At 47.4% G+C, this 16,855-nt stretch overlaps 1 protein-coding gene across 1 annotated transcript in view; it reads right to left on the bottom strand.

Annotated features, from left to right (window-relative positions):
- The window catches only part of SDR16C5 (short chain dehydrogenase/reductase family 16C member 5), a 42,596-nt gene extending 25,941 nt beyond the window's left edge, over positions 1 to 16,655 (bottom strand). The window contains exons 1-2 of the mRNA XM_075316037.1: positions 16,620 to 16,655; positions 15,009 to 15,108 (exon numbers count right to left, since the gene is read on the bottom strand). Coding sequence (XP_075172152.1) covers positions 15,009 to 15,108; positions 16,620 to 16,655 — 136 coding nt within the window. The remainder of the gene's footprint in view (positions 1 to 15,008; positions 15,109 to 16,619) is intronic.
- Between the last annotated feature and the right edge of the window lie 200 nt (positions 16,656 to 16,855).

Below are 16,855 nucleotides of genomic sequence, written 5' to 3'. Positions count from 1 at the left end.
CTCATCTCCGCCCCTCCGCTTCTATTGGGCGGCCGCTTAGTGATGTCGCTGTGACGCCAAACGAACCGCCCCCTTAGAAAGGAGGCTGCTCGCCGGAAACAGCGACGTCGCTAGGCAGGTAAGTATGTGTGACGGGTGTTAGTGATGTTGTGCGCCACGGGCAGAGATTTGCCTGTGATGCACAACAGACGGGGGCGGGTACGCTCGCTAGCGACATGGCAGCGTGTAAAGTGGCCTTAACGATGAATTTCTTATCATTATTGATACCTGTGTATAGGCGTGTAATTCCTGGACCTCATATTTAGTTGTATAAATGGATTCTAAGGCAGATCACATTTGACTATACAAATCGCATACATAAACTATTTTTTGTTGTATCTTTTAAACCTGTTGAGGCTGGTGTACTTGCATACCAGAATAGCTGTATGAATCTAGAACTAGACTCCTAAAATGCTCAGTTTAGGCAGGAAAACTTTCAAAAAAGTATTGTGGCTATTCAGAACTGGATTTTCTAAATAATTACACAATGTTCATCAGCTTAAGATATCTAATAAGGTATGGCGCTTGTATTGTCAAATCTGATGACATTCGCTTTAAAGGTCCAGTCACACTAAACAACTTACCAGCGATCCCAACAACGATCGGGATCGCTGGTAAGTTGCTAGGAGGTTGCTGGTGAGATGTCACACTGCGACGCTCCAGCGATCCCACCAGCAACCTGACCTGGCAGGGATCACTGGAGCGTCGCTACACGAGTTGCTGGTGAGCTCACCAGCAACCAGTGACCAGCCCCCAGCGCCGCGTGGAAGATGCTGCGCTTGGTAACCAAGGTAAATATCGGGTAACCAACCCGATATTTACCTTGGTTACCAGCGCACGCAGCTACACGTGCAGAGAGCAGGGAGCAGCGCACAATGCTTAGCGCTGGCTCCCTGCTCTCCTAGCTACAGTACACATGGGGTTAATTACCCGATGTGTACTCTGCTACACGTGCAAGGAGCAGGAGCCGGCACTGACAGTGAGAGCGGAGGAGGCTGGTAACGAAGGTAAATATCGGGTAACCAAGGACAGGGCTTCTTGGTTACCCGATGTTTACCGTGGTTACCAGTGTCCGCAGAAGCCGGCTCCTGCTGCCTGCACATTTAGTTGTTGCTGTCACACACAGCGATCTGTGCTTCACAGCGGGACAGAAACAACTAAAAAATGGCCCAGGACATTCAGCAACAACCAACGACCTCACAGCAGGGGCCAGGTTGTTGCTGGATGTCACACACAGCAACATCACTAGCAACATCGCTGCTACATCACAAAAGTTGTTAGTTAGCAGCGATGTTGCTAGCGATGTAGCTTAGTGTGACGGGGCCTTAAGAGTCTACTAGATAAGGACCAGTACAACAACAAGGGTCACAGATTTTACACAAGTCACCATACACTTTGCTCTGTATTTGTGGCTTATGTACTTTAGCCTTGACATAACTTTGTATGATAACATATTAGCTGCAATGATATCAAAGGTCACCCCTTTTACCAATCTATAAATCTGCAGGTAACAATTTACTGAAAGTCTCCCATGAAAAACCAGAGATTCTCCTGAATCACTAGAAAATCAAAGTTTTAACATAAGAATATTGATTAATTGATTGGACAGTCCAGACTGTCCAAAGGAGCAGCAAAATATAGTACAAAATATAGAGCTAAGTTTTTGTAACCTTCTAATAAAAACCCGCTTATTGTTTATGAAATCTTCAGGATAGGTCATCAATATCACAAGGCTGGGGTCCAATACTCAGCCCCTCCACTGATCAGCTGTCCTAAATTAGATGTAAGCACTGAATTGCTCCATTCAATGTGTAGTGGCCACTGCCGTGTACTGCAGAACAGCTTCTATTCCAGACAATAGGAGCCGTCCTGCAGTATCTGGCAGCAGCCACTACATATTAAATGGAGCTGCAAAGTATATAGCCATTAACGAGCTAGATTATCACATATTAAATGGACACAGCTACTGGGACAAATCCAGCCAACAATACTGGTATAAGTCATCGTTGCTCAGACACAACAGATAAAATTATTAAATAATAATCACAGATCTTATAGTACCACTGAGGAATCTACCAATGGCGAGTGCCATCTTTTTGATTGAATGGAGCTGTGTAGTTGTACCGCCCCAGGGCTATGGGGTACTCTGTCCCAAGCGGTGTACTACTGGGACGTGTCACTGGGTGGCAGTTACCCGGTTCACTGACCCTGGGGGGGGGGGGGTCACTTTAAAAAGGGGTTATGTACAGGGGAATATTTAATAAAGTTTATGTCGTGATGCCACTTGCGGGTTGCGGTTATGGTGATGGAACCGCCACTGCACAGTCTCTCCGCTGGGGCTCATGTTGATGGCAACCTGGATGTTGGGCTCTCCGCAAGTAGGGCCGGGGCCCCAGGGGGTAGATGATGGAATTAAGCGCGGAAAGAAGGTCAGCCACAAAAGGGATTGCAGTGTAACTGGGTTCTTTACTCACAGCAGGTTGGTAATTGGTACTCGGAGGAAGGCTGGTATTCACCTCTGGTTCCCTTAGTCCTAGTGCCGGGTTGGTGACCTGGTGGCTTCTTTCCTCTGCACCTTTCTCAAGTTGGTAGGTCCCCGTGGCTTAGAGCGTCTGGGGGTCCCCTCCTGTTAGTCGCTCAGTCTCTGGTCCGTACGGTGGGCAGTGTGAAGCCTGTAGGGTCGGTGTTCCGTTACGGTCCCTGGTTCTCCTGTTACTGCTGGTGCCCCCGGACTTCTAAGGTCAGTGAGGTCCTGGATGGTCCCCTCTCTGTGCAGATTTTATCAGGTCTGCCTGGAGTGTTTGCCTGACTTAGGGCTTTGTACCCAGTCGGTTCTATGGTTCCGGGAGTACTCTGCCGTACTTCACTGGCAACCACACGCCTGGGCCCTCAGGTCACCGTCACACACTCCTGTCAGTGCGGTTACGTCCGTCTCCTCTCATTTCCACTTACTAACTGTCTGACTTTCCGTCCCCTCCCACCTGGTTGTCGACTAGTGGACTGGATCAGCTCCACCTCTAGGTGGCCATCCATTGGGTCCAATTCTAGTCTGTTACCAGTCATTGGGCATGGGGAAAAACTTGGATTTTAGTGTGTTTTGCAGTTACCAGCACTGGTCTTCCAGGTCCCTGGGTGTAGGCCCTGCATCTTTGACAAGATGCAGTACCTTGTAGTTCCCTGATGGGTTCAGGGGCGCTACACTGTCATCCATATCTTGACATTTCCTTTAAAGCAATTATAAAAACGAATATCCAGGGGTTGTTGATATTTTATGTAAAATGAAAGACCTGAATAAGGCTTTGATTACACAAACAGCGACACGATACGACAGCCGATCATTAAACTTTTGTTGATCTGCAGTAGTCTGAATGCTTGTTACACAGGCAGACCAAAAGTAACCGATGCGCACTGAGCGATGTATACTAGATCGCTCAGTGGACATAGGCTGCCATTGTTCTCTGCAGCCAATTTCACAGGATGACGCACCACTGAGAATAATTCTCTTTTATGACACATAAAAGTGTCACGCTAGGACTCAAAGGAAGTTACTGGATGGGGAGCCCTGCACTGGCCCTCAGACTAAATGTACCCTGAGCTTTCCCTCATCCCTGAGGTACACTTGAAGGTAGTGAGGTCTGGGCTCCCCAGTGTGTCCTTGACTCCAGTCCAGGTGTAACTCCCTCCACACCCACCACCCAAGGGACGGAACAGGATGACTAAAAAGACAGACAGGGGTGACAACCAAACTCACGCAACAGGAACAAACATAAGGAGGCCAAGGAAAAAGTGCAGTGGAGGTAAATCAGGTGGGCAGAAAGTAATGGGATAACTTCCACACCAAATGACAGCAGCAGCAGAAACCACCTCCTTCATGCTCCAGAATAAACACTGCATAACCGGCACCCTCTGATGGGACAGAGTATTTATCCAGGTTGGCAGTGGTAATAAGCAAATACTCCTGAGCCAATGTAATGAGCTTGCTGCTAGCAAGAAAAAACAGATTTTTGTGTACTCACCGTAAAATAGTTTTCTCTTAGCCATCATTGGGGGACACAGGACCATGGGTGTTATGCTGCCTATCCATAGGAGGACACTAAGTAGATGCAAAAGCATAGCTTCTCCTCTGCAGTATACACCCCCTGGCCGGGCCAGGCAACATCAGTTTTAGTACACAAGCAGTAGGAGAAAAAAAAAAAAAAAAAACAGTAAAAACCTCAGAGGAACATGAGAAAAGAAGAGTCATAACCAAATAAGGTACTGAGAGAACCAAGGTCCAAAAGGGCAACAGGGTGGGTGCTGTGTCCCCCAATGATGGCTAAGAGAAAATGATTTTACGGTGAGTACACAAAAATCCGTTTTTCTCTGACGCCTCATTGGGGGACACAGGACCATAGGACGTCCTAAAGCAGTCCATGGGTGGGAAACATAAAAGAAGACAACACAACCCAAGGACTAGGAACCAGTCCCAGACAGCCTGGAGCGCCTACTGAGAGAGGTGCTCTACTGCCGTTTGCAGAATTTTCCTACCCAGATTTGCCTCAGTTGAAACCTGGGTATGGACTCTGTAATGCTTTGAAAACATATGTAGGCTAGACCAGGTCGCAGTCTTACACACCTGTTCCACTGAAGCCTGATGCCGAATGGCCCACAAAGCGCCAACTGCTCGCGTGGAATGAGCCCGCAGCCCACTAGGAATGGGCTTGAGTTGCCACCGGTAGACTTCCTGGATCGCAGAGCGAATTCAGCGAGCCAGAGTCGCCTTTGAAGCTGCCTGTCCCTTCTTAGGCCCCTCAGGAATGACGAACAAAGAGTCAGTTTTCCTAAAGGGGGCTGTCCTGGATATGTAATATTTGAGAGCTCTGACGAGGTCTAACGAATGCAGAGACCTTTCCACCCTATGAACCGGGTGTGGACAAAAGGAAGGCAGAACAATGTCCTCGTTCAAATGAAACGGGGTAAGAACCTTTGGAAGGAAATCCAGAAGGGGGCGCAGAACCACCTTGTCCTGGTGAAAGATCAGAAAAGGCTCGCGGCAAGAGAGTGCTGCTAGCTCCGAAACCCGTCTGATGGACGTAATTGCCACCAGGAATGTTACCTTCCAGGACAGAAGAGCAAGGGAGGATTCCTTGAGAGGTTCAAAGGGAGACCTCTGGAAACCGTCCAGAACGAGGTTGAGGTCCCATGGTTCCAGCGGCCATTTGTACGGGGGAACTAGATGGGAAACGCCCCGGAGGAAGGTCTTGACTTGCGGTTTTTGAGCCAGGCGGCATTGGTAGAAGATTGAGAGCGCTGAGACCTGCTCTTTAAGGGAACTGAGAGCCAACCCCGCTTGCAAGCCAGACTGCAGAAAGTCGAGAATTCTGTGGATGGCCAGAGGCATAGGCTGGACGTTAGTTTCCCTGCACCATGAAAGGAAGATTTTCCACGTACGGTGGTAAATGCGGGATGAAGCAGGCTTTCGGGCGCTGATCATGGTGGAAATAACTGGGGGAGAATCCCGCTCTTGTTAATACCCAGGTCTCAATGGCCATGCCGTCAGCTTCAGGGGTCTGGAGTTCTGATGGAAAATGGGCCCTTGGGTCAGCAAGTCTGGGATGTCTGGAAGGTGCCACGGACTGTGAGCATTTGTACTAATTCGGCATACCAGGCGTGCCTGGGCCAGTCCGGTGCTATCAGTATCACCGGGACTCCCTCTGCCTTGATCTTTCCGATTACCCGCGGCAGCAGGGGTAGAGGTGGAAATATGTAAGGCAGGCGGAATTGGTGCCAGGAGCAGACTAGAGCATCCGCGCCGATGCGGGTCGCGTGACCTGGCTATGAACGCGGGTACCTTTGCATTCAACCTTGAGGCCATTAGGTCCACGTCTGGTGTGCCCCAGCGAGTGCAGATGTGTAGAAACACATCTGGGTGGAGAGACCATTCTCCGGCGGCCAGGCCTTGGCGACTTAGAAAGTCTGCTGCCCAGTTCTCTACCCCCGGTATGTGTACCGCTGATATCACTGATCCCGACGATTCGGCCCAGCTGAGGATCTTGTGGGCCTCGAGATAAGCCGCTTTGCTGCGGGTGCCCCCCTGCCGATTGATATAAGCTACAGCTGTCGCATTGATCGATTGGACTCGAATCTGACGACCCGCTAGCAGAGGGCAGAACGCTCTGAGCGCGAGGAAGATCGCGCGGAGTTCCAGGATGTTTATGGGTAGGAAAGACTCCTGGAGCGTCCAACGTCCTTGAGCAGTGTGGTGCCGGTACACTGCTCCCCAGCCTAGGAGGCTGGCGTCCATGGTCAGGACCAGCCAGTTCACTGGGAGATAAGATCTCCCCTTCGATAGGGATGAGGACCGAAGCCACCAGCGGAGTGCGTACCTGACTGAAGGCGTCAGGTGAATATGTCTATCCAGGGAGAAGGGGCTCTTGTCCCAGGCCACTAGAAGAAGGGCTAGCTGCAGTGGGCAGAGGTGCAGTTGAGCAAAGGGTACTGCTTCCATAGCTGACACCATCCTGCCGAGCACTTTCATGCTGAATCGAATGGAGCGAGACGGAGGACTTAGAAGGCAGCGTACCGCTCGTTGAAGAGCGATCGCCTTGTCCTCAGGGAGAAGGATCAAGCCCCGACGGGTGTCCAGGGACATGCCCAGGAAGGTGATGGATCGTGATTGGATCGGGGATGATTTGTCCAGATTCACTAGCCAACCTAAGCGGGATAGGGTGTCCACAGTGATCTGTACGCTGGTTGAGCAGTCGCGGAAGGAGGGGGCCTTGATGAGGAGGTCGTCCAAGTAAGGGAGAACGACTACTCCCCTGGCGTGAAGGACGTTCATGGCGGCCGCCATGACTTTGGTGAAGACCCTTGGTGCGGTGGCAAGGCCGAAAGGTAGAGCTACGAATTGAAAGTGGGAGTCCTAAATTGCTAAGCGGAGAAACTTTTGGTGATCTGGGGCGATGGGTATGTGCAGGTACGCGTCCTTGATGTCTATGGAGGTGAGGAATTCCCCTTCGACCATGGATGCAATAATGGACCTTAGGGACTCCATTCTGAATCTCCGTACGTGCACATGTTTGTTTAGGTGTTTGTGGTCCCCAAAAAGGATGGGTCAGTTTGACCCATCCTGGACCTCAAAGAGGTTGGAATAAAAACCCCCGAACTTCTCGTCGTCTGGGACAGGTATTATCACTCCTGCTGTTTGGAGCGAGTGGATTGCTGAGAAAAAAAGCTTTGCGTCGTTTTCGAGTCTTTGGGGGATTTGAGAGAAAGAACCAACTCGGGGGTCGGGTCCGAAATTCTATGTGGTAACCGGAAGACACAAGGTCTCGCACCCATTTGTCGTCTGAGGCGGCAGCCCAGATGTGATGAAAGAGCTGCAGTCGACCTCCTACAATGAGTGTGTCTTCCGGGGCGCCGAAGGAGTCATGAGGGGGGAAAACGTCGTGGCCAAGTCTCCCTAGTCCTGGACTGTTTCGGTCTAGGCTGCCATGACGAAGTGGGTTTCGGGGAGAGCTGAGAAGGTCGGTCCCTGCGAAGTCCGCGGTTGGTGGCGGGAACAGCACGGGATGTCAACCAACCAAATGAGTTCCGAAATGAGCGGAACGAGGACTGTGGACGTCTGGTGAAGAACGTCCTGGACTTCAGCTGGGGGAGGGAGGTACTCTTTCCTCCCGTGGCGTCAGAAATGAGCTTGTCCAGACGTTCGCCAAACAATCGGTCTGGAAAAAAGGGAAGGCCCGTGAGAGACTTCTTGGAGGCAGAGTCCACTCGCCATTGTCGGAGCCAGAGAGCTCTACGGATGGCTATGGTATTTGAGGCGGCAAACGCTGCGCAGGTAGCAGCGTTCATGGAGGCCTGCATGAGGTACTCCGCCGCAGCGGCAATTTGAGCTGTTACCTCTGTGAAGTGAACTGGGATTCCTCAAACGAAGTGTTAAGGGATTCTGCCCAGACCGAGATCGCCATTGCGACCCACACAGCGGCAAAGGAGGGCAAGAGGGAGGAACCCGCAGCCTCAAAAGCAGAGCGGGCGAAGTACTCCACATGTCTGTTTGTCGGGTCCTTGATGGAGGAACCATCGGGTAAAGAAAGGAGCGTCTTTGTGGTAAGGTGGGAGACCGGGGGGGGGGGGGGGGGGGTCGACCGAGGGCGGATCGGCTCAGCCCTTAGGGGCAGGTGAGGCAAAAGGGTACCGGGAATCCATGAGTTTTCGGTTACCGAAGCGCCTGTCAGGCTTCTCCCTTTGCTTTGTGAGGATATCCTGAAACTCTGGGTGATCAGCGAAAACCTTTTGGGGTTTCCTTGCCCTCTTAAAGGAGACAGCATGGTCAGTGGTAGTGGATGGGGGATCCTCCACATGCAGAGTTTGGTTGATTGCTGCTATAAGGGAGTCTATTGCAGTTTGATCATCTGGGGAGGCTGAAAGCAAGGAATCTTCTTGGTATAAACAGCATTCTTCCTCCTCCAGCTCTTCAGAAGCCGTGGAGCGTGTGGGAGAGCCTGCCCTGTGTGCTCCCGAGGGAGAGCCCATTGGAGACACCCGGCCGTGTGCTTTTTTCCTGATCCCTGCAACTGGTGAAGCATGTGCCTGGATTACCTCAGAAGGATCCTCTATAGGGGTATCCTCAGGCTGCGTTCCATCCAGGTTCCCAAAAGGGTGTGGAGGACGACATTGCATAGCCAGCACCAGGTTCTGTGACAGTTTTTCCATGGATTGGGACAGAAACTGTGCCCATTCCGGTGGGCTGGGAGCCCTAGGCTCTGGGCTGACGGTTGCGGTGGTGGTAGCAGGGGGGTCTTGGGGGGCTATAGGGGCATAGGACTCACAGAGAGAAGAGGTGTGCTTACGTGGTAGCTCAGCGTGGCAGGCAGTGCAGGCTGAATAATAAGACTGTGTGGGCCTTAGCACTCTTAGTGCCCTTAGAATTCTGCATGTTCCTAATAGGAGTATGCCAGGAGGGGGGAGCAATGGTCAGCAGAGCTACAAGTGAAGCAAGCACCTCACCAGAATCAGCCAATGGCCCTGTCCTCAGGAAGGATTAAGCTCTTTGGAGATCTTCGCACGCTTTTTGAAGGGGGGGTCTTATCGCCGCCGCGGGGGGGGCGGGGTTTAGTGCTAAAAGAGCACGAAGATGAAGTCAGTGTTTTTCCCTGCGCTGTGGTAGTAAAAAACGGCGGGAAGGGAGCTTCTGATAGTTTTCCTCCCTCACCCTCCAGTCAGAACCACCAGTGACAAGCTGTGTGATCAGCTGGCTTTTCTGCTAGAGCAAATAAACAGAGCAAATAAACAGCGTGAGTCCCTGAGCCCTGGGCCCTCCCCCTGCCACCGGGAAATTATCTGCAGGACTTTCTGCAAACAGGAGTGACTCCCACCCCCTCCTCCAGCTAGAGAAAAGTTAACACTGTGTGCAAGATCCTTGGGGCTCTCCTCCTTGCACTCAGCAAGGGACTTTCTCATAATAAATATTGTAAATGTCCTGGGAGCCTTCCCTGCAGTGTCTTTTCTCCCTTTGTCTGGGAAACCAGTCAGGGGGGATCTCACCTTAAAACCCTGCTTCAGTCCAGGCAGTGAAAATAGCAGAGTCAGCTTGCTGTATCCGGTCACACCGGTGCCATATTCAACTCAGAGCCTACAAAGAGGGGCTGAGGAATTGGTGCCATATTCATCTCAGAGCCTGCAAAGAGGGGCTGAGGAATTGGGCTATAGGGACACAGGCCTCTACCCTGGGCTTTGGAAAATCAGTGTCTGTGGAACCCGTCGTCCAGCCCAGGATCCAGCGTCGCAGGAGGGGGTACGTGGAGGCGACACTCCACGTTCCCGCCCGTTGATGGTAGTGGGAGATTGGTCCCAAAAGGAAACAGTCGCCCTCAAAAAATAACAAACCTTGAAAGGAAGTGCCTCCTACAGACACTAAGCTAAAACTGAGGTTGCCTGGCCCGGCCAGGGGGTGTATACTTAAGAGGAGGAGCTATGCTTTTGCATCTACTTAGTGTCCTCCTATGGATAGGCACCCATGGTCCTGTGTCCCCCAATGAGGCGTCAGAGAAACAGACAACCTTGCGCATGAAAAAAAAAAAAAAACGACATTTAATGTGCAGAGTCTCCGAAGGTAATAAGAGACTCTGGGCCTGAGCCTGTCAAAGAGACGGCTTTGACAAAAACATTTCACCGGATAACAAATATTTTGTTAAATCATTGGGTGATCGGCAGCCTGTTTACATGTCAGCAGTGTCTTGAAATGAGCACAATTAACATTAGTTAGCAGTTATCTTGCAGTGTAAATGCCCCTTAAAACGAAACCTTACCGCTGATGCATGCTGTTCAATCCAGACTGGCTGTATGATCTCAGACAGGTTTGTTTGACTCTTAAATGTGGCATTTCAAAGAAAAACATTTAAAAGCTGCCTGTGTGCACATATAGGGGAAACCTGTCACTCCAAGGCAGTGGGCGTGGAGAAGCAAACAGGAACTCGCATGTCCGACTAGTCTCCATTGCAGCTTAGTCCCCAGCGCCTCTTAAAGGGAATCAGTCAGCAGGTATTTGCTATGTAAATACTCACCGACAAATGGCAGAAGATGTAAACTGCCCAGGCCAAAAAAAACCCCAAAACTAATGCACTACCTGGATGCAGCAAGTCCTCAAAAAAATGGAGACATCACAGGTACAGAAGGAGCTTGATGGTAATATTGCACACTTGTGGCTTGCATAGGTCACTGTTCACACATGTAAGACCCAAAAAAAACCATTCAAAGTGGTTTTGAAGAGAAAATATAACACATTTTATTTCATATAGCTAGTGCATCAAATCAGGAGGTTCAGAAAAGCATTATGGACAGAGGGGTATCGATCGCCAAAGTGTCAGTATGCAATATTACATTATATCGCCATTTATACAATGCATATGATTGAACTTTACATACAGGGTCATACATAGTTATATTCACAATAGGGCATTTAGATGCAATTATAACACAAGGACAACAATAAAGACATCAGAGTAACATCAAAAATTCATCATTATTAGTCCTGAATTGTCACAACCATGTATAACTCCATACCAATGGTATATTGCACCCATGCCAATTTCATGAATCAATTTGCAAAAAAATGACAATTATGCAAGCTCAAAAAAACCCTCAGGTACAGATAAAGTGCAAAGTGCAATATACAAATTAATGTTATAATATAACACACTAAATTGCACTAATCCCTTTGAGGTAGTAAAATGACAGATCAAAAAATGGGGTCTCCCAAACCTGAGTATTGCAACAGCCCATAAGGTGTCATACTGCATGTGCATTGAAAAACATCAGCTCATAGTCAACAAGACATTGTATACATATAGAGCAATAACAATCAATATAAACACATGCAGCAGCACTCCATAAGTCAGGTGGGTCAACCCCACTGTCGCATACTTAACGTTTAGCGATCAGAACCGAAGGAGGTGTGCACCAAACCCAGGGACGTACGTTTCGCAGTCTTTTTCAACCCGGTATATGCAGGAAAGTATTATGGGCTGTTGCAATACTCAGGTTTGGGAGACCCCATTTTTTGATGAATTTTTGATGTTACTCTGATGTCTTTATTGTTGTCCTTACTTGTGTTATAATTGCATCTAAATGCCCTATTGTGAATATAACTATGTATGACCCTGTATGTAAAGTTCAATCATATGCATTGTATAAATGGCGATATAATGTAATATTGCATACTGACACTTTGGCGATCGATACCCCTCTGTCCATAATGCTTTTCTGAACCTTCCTGATTTGATGCACTAGCTATATGAAATAAAATGTGTTATATTTTCCCTTCAAAACCACTTTGAATGGTTTTTTTTTTGAGTCTTACATATGTTTCAGTGGTAGGGACACAAACTTAGTCATATGAGTATGGTATGCCTCAACAATTTGATTGTGTGGATCTTTTTCTTCTCTTTAATACACTGTTCACACATGCAGGTTCACAGTATCTGGTAAGCAGCCTATTAGTTACACCCATCCCAATAGATGCAAGCGGGCTGCGCCAGTACTATATATGTGCGCCATGCAGTTTACACCTTCTGCCATTTGTCGGTGAGTATTTGCTTAGCTTTTGGAGGATTTAAATCCTCTTTTTTGTTGTTTTTTTTTTGCTAAGTAAGCTGAGGACAGCATGCTGCAAGTTTAAAAAAAAGGCAACTGTGCTTCTCTTATCATTGTGTGTGCAATTGTTTATGCAAGCTAATTACCATTACAGGACTAGAAACTCAAGTATAGGACAGTCTGACATGCCCCCCTACTGTGACTGACGGAGGTGTCAATGTACAATCTCTATTGAAAGCCTGTTGTGGGCAGCTATATCAACTCTGTTGTGTTTCTGAATCTAAATTCTTAAGGTACCGTCACACTAAGCAACTTACCAGCGATCCCAACAACGATAGGGATCGCTGGTAAATTGCTAGGAGGTTGCTGGTGAGCTGTCACACTGCGACGCTCCAGCGATCCCACCAGCAACCTGACCTGGAAGGGATCGCTGGAGCGTGGCTACACGAGTTGCTGGTGAGCTCACCAGCAACCAGTGACCAGCCCCCAGCACCGCGTGGAAGATGCTGCGCTTGGTAACTAAGGTAAATATCGGGTAACCAACCCGATATTTACCTTGGTTACCACCACACGGAGCTACACGTGCAGAGAGCAGGGAGCAGCGCACACTGAGCGCTGGCTCCTTGCTCTCCTAGCTACAGCACACATCGGGTTAATTACCTGATGTGTGCTGCAGCTACATGTGCACAGAGCAGGGAGCAGCGCACAATGCTTAGCACTGGCTCCTTGCTCTCCTAGCTGCAGGACACATCAGGTTAATTAACCCGATGTGTCCTGCAGCTAGCTACATGTGCACAGAGCAGGAGCCGGCAGCACAGGCAGTGAGAGGCTGGTATCGAAGGTAAATATCGGGTAACCAAGGACAGGGCTTCTTGGTTACCCGATGTTTACATTGGTTACCAGCCTCTGCAGAAGCCGGCTCCTGCTGCCTGCACATTTAGTTGTTGCTGTCTCGCTGTCACACACAGCGATCTGTGCTTCACAGCAGGACAGCAACAACTAAAAAATGGCCCAGGACATTCAGCAACAACCAACGACCTCACAGCAGGGGCCAGGTTGTTGCTGGATGTCACACACAGCAACATCGCTAGCAACGTCACAAAAGTTGTTCGTTAGCAGCGATGTTGCTAGCGATGTTGCTTAGTGTGACGGGGCCTTTAGGCTGGTTACACACTAGCGAGATTTTCTCGCATTGCACTAGTGCGAGTTAATCGCATTGCACTCGGACCCATGTTAATCAATGAGGCAGCTCCCATCTGCTATTTTTTTTCTCAGTCCAAATTGGACTGCGAAAAAAAAAAAAAAAAAAAAAAAAAAAAAAAAAAAAAAAAATCGCAGCATGCTGCGTTTTGGCGAGTTTCTCGCACGAGTCTCTTCAATGCAAGTCTATGGGTGCGTGAAAAAAAAAAAAAAAAAAAAAAAAAAAAAAATGGATGTCACAAGGACGGCACATACACCATCCTAGTGACATCCGTTTTTCTCAATACATTTCACGCATGTAGCAGAGAACAATGTAAATGCTCCTGTACATAACAGTACATGAATAGCAGCTGCTGAGGGTGAAAACTGACAGCACACTGACAGTACACTGACGAAATGTGAGCAGAAATCGGTCCAATTCTCATGCTAGAAAGTCGGACGATTTTACACTCGCAAGAGTGATTCCAGCCTTAGATAGATTACTGGCTGAAGCCATTCTGTAACAATGTGATAAACCATTGGATTTAGAATCTCCTTACCTACATTATATTGCTGTCAGATGAGGTAGCAAAAACCTGCTCACAGATTCTCTTTAAAGTATGTTTTTCTCTGAAATGTCACATCATTTCAGAGTCAAGCATACTTCAATTGAGAAGCATATATTAGCTGTCAATTTTTAAAGTGAATCTATCTAGGTGATACTACTTAAAAAAAACCAAAAACACAATAGGTTAAAATGTTAAACAGAGTAAAGCTGGGTTCACACATAGCGACAACGACATCGCTGTTATGACACCATTTTCTGTGGCCGTAACAGCAACCTTGTAAGTCGCTGTTATGATCGCTGCTTAGCTGGCAAACACAGCGACGCAGCAGCGATCATAACGTCGCTACATGTGCAGAGAGCCCGCGCACACTGCTTAGCGCTGGCTCCTTGCTCTCCTAGCTACAGTACACATAGGGTTAATTACCCGATGCGTACTGCAGCTACATGTGCACAGAGCAGGAGCCGGCGCTAGCAGCAAGAGCGGCGGAGGCTGGTAACGAAGGTAAATATCGGGTAACCAGGGAAAGGTCTTCCCTTGGTTACCCGATGTTTACAGTGGTTACAGCTTTCCGCAGCTGCCAGACGCCGGCTCCTGCTCCCTGCTCGCTTCATTTCGCCGCTCTCTCGCTGTCACACACAGCGATGTTTGCTTCACAGCGGGAGAGTGACGACGAAAAAATGAAGCAGGACATTCAGCAACGAGCAACGACCTCACAGCAGGGGCCAGCTCGTTGCTGGATGTCACCCACAGCGACAGCGACGGGACGTCGCTGCAACGTGACAGAAAATGGTGACGTAGCAGCGACGTCGTTGTCGTCGTCGCTGTGTGTGACACCACCTTAAGACCCACACACCTGGTGTAGCAGTCACTGCTAAACAAAAACACCTCCCATCCTAAACTTAACTCTGTGCACTACACCTACACTAGTACCCTGCCGGTCTCGTGGTATCAACATCTGGTGGAGGATCATCACCGGTCAAGGGCATCACCGATTGTGTTCACACCGATGTTTCTTTGACAGCAGCCATCACATTCTATCTTCTTGCATGAAACAAAAGTTAAAGCTGCAGCTGATCTAATAAGTTTAACACATTTTAAAAAGTATGGGCCACTCCTTAAAGATGTAAAACCACTTCAGAGATTTCTCACCTGCTAGTCCATTGACTCCAATCAGTCCAGCAGAACTTGCAATGCTCACAAGATGACCATGATTGGAGGCCATCATTGCAGGAAGGAAGGCTTTATAAGTCTAGAAGTAAAAAAAAAAAACAAAACACAAAAAACATATCTTTGTTAACTTATATTTTTCCTGAAATCAAAGCTTTAGAAAAAAATGGACATTTAGATTTGAGTAAAAATGAAATTATTAGATCAACTGCAGATCAAAGCAGGAGATAATTATTTGTAGTACCTGTAATAAAAAAAAAAAAAAAAAAAAAAAAAAAATCATACTACTACACCTACGGTGGTCTAAGCCTTTGAGTCTCTATATTGACAAAAAAAAAAACCACAAACAAACAAACAGAATACAGTATAAGAAGAATAAAAAGTAATGTCTGTGTAATGCTTCTGACTAAGAAAATGTGTTCACTTGATCATTCCCAATGGCTGTTTCCATGGAACACAACACAAAATGTAATTTTGAAAATCCTGTAAATCTGAGCTGTTTTATTAAAGGAAATGAAAAACATAAAACTCAGACAATGGATCTTGAATACAAGATGTTCTTGTGAAAAGACACAATAAGAACTTTTAAGAGGAAACTTAGACCCAAATTCTGGTATTCGTTAATGCGAGCCAGAAACGTGGCCTAAGTGGAGCATTAATAAAGCTGTAGAATCTGCAGGGAGAAAAAAAAAAAAAAAGTGTTTTTCGAAATTGGTCACAATCATCCTACACATTAGAATGACACATACTGTAACAAATTATGCGTCCTTAGTTGATGGAACAACCTTTTTTGTTATTAGGGCCACATTGTCTTATTTAACCAATGCCAGGGGCCGCAATAAAACAGAGTATTACCATCTGAGACACCTGTGGCATATGGAAAGCACAGGTCATAAATGTCGGATAGTGCCCAATACAGTTCCCAGCTGACAGAATGAGGTCACCATCTTAAAAGGGGTATTTCCCATGTCCAAGATAACTATCCCAATATGTAGAGAAGGTGTAATAAAAATAATGTTAGGAAATACCTCCAATTAGAAATGTAGTATAGTTCTTCTGATTCACTATGTCGCTTACTTCATGTTCAAGGCATTGCAGGACCTTAGGTATCCATAGTTATGACTATGAGCAATTACCTAACTGACTATATGCGTGGTCGTAACTATGGATACCAAAGATCCTGCAATGCCCTGAACATGAGGTAAGCGACATATTGAATCAGAAGAACTACTCCACCTTTGTAATTGGAGTAATTTTCTAATATTATCACACCTACTATATATTGGGATAGGATCTTGGACATGGTAATAACCCTTTAAGTGTCTGCATTCAAAAAAAGGAAGAGATTGTTTAATCGTTTTTTTATTTTTTTTTAAAGGATAAAGGTAGACTTAAGTCCATTGAGTTTAACCCATAGCCTAACATGTGTCTTCTCCATTGTCTTCTGTTAAAATGGATGAGTGTTTCACTTCACCCATAAAATACAATGAAGATAACCACATAGGCCTGGCAAACTCATTTACTCATCTGTAGGTCACATAGGGTCAGGAGACCCCATTCCACCAAAATATGGGAGTTCCAGAATTGCCATACCATTAGCACAAGCTCATCCCCCGTACTGTCACTCATGTTCTCCAAGAAAGCATTTTTACATCAATGACCAGATGATTGGGGAACACATGTGAATCTGGGGGCCGCCAGGTCTTCACCCCTAAATGGTTATCATTGACCAAGAGAAAAACTGGCCCATTATTTAAAAAGGACAGACTAGGTAAATATAAGTATGTTATATGCTGATTTGTAGCCAAACAATTGCCTTTGTAGCCACA

Source organism: Anomaloglossus baeobatrachus, chromosome 6 (assembly GCF_048569485.1).
Source record: "Anomaloglossus baeobatrachus isolate aAnoBae1 chromosome 6, aAnoBae1.hap1, whole genome shotgun sequence".
NCBI classification, from domain to species: domain Eukaryota; kingdom Metazoa; phylum Chordata; class Amphibia; order Anura; family Aromobatidae; genus Anomaloglossus; species Anomaloglossus baeobatrachus.
Note: the sequence above shows the minus strand (reverse complement) of the source record. Positions and strands in the feature narration are given on the sequence as shown.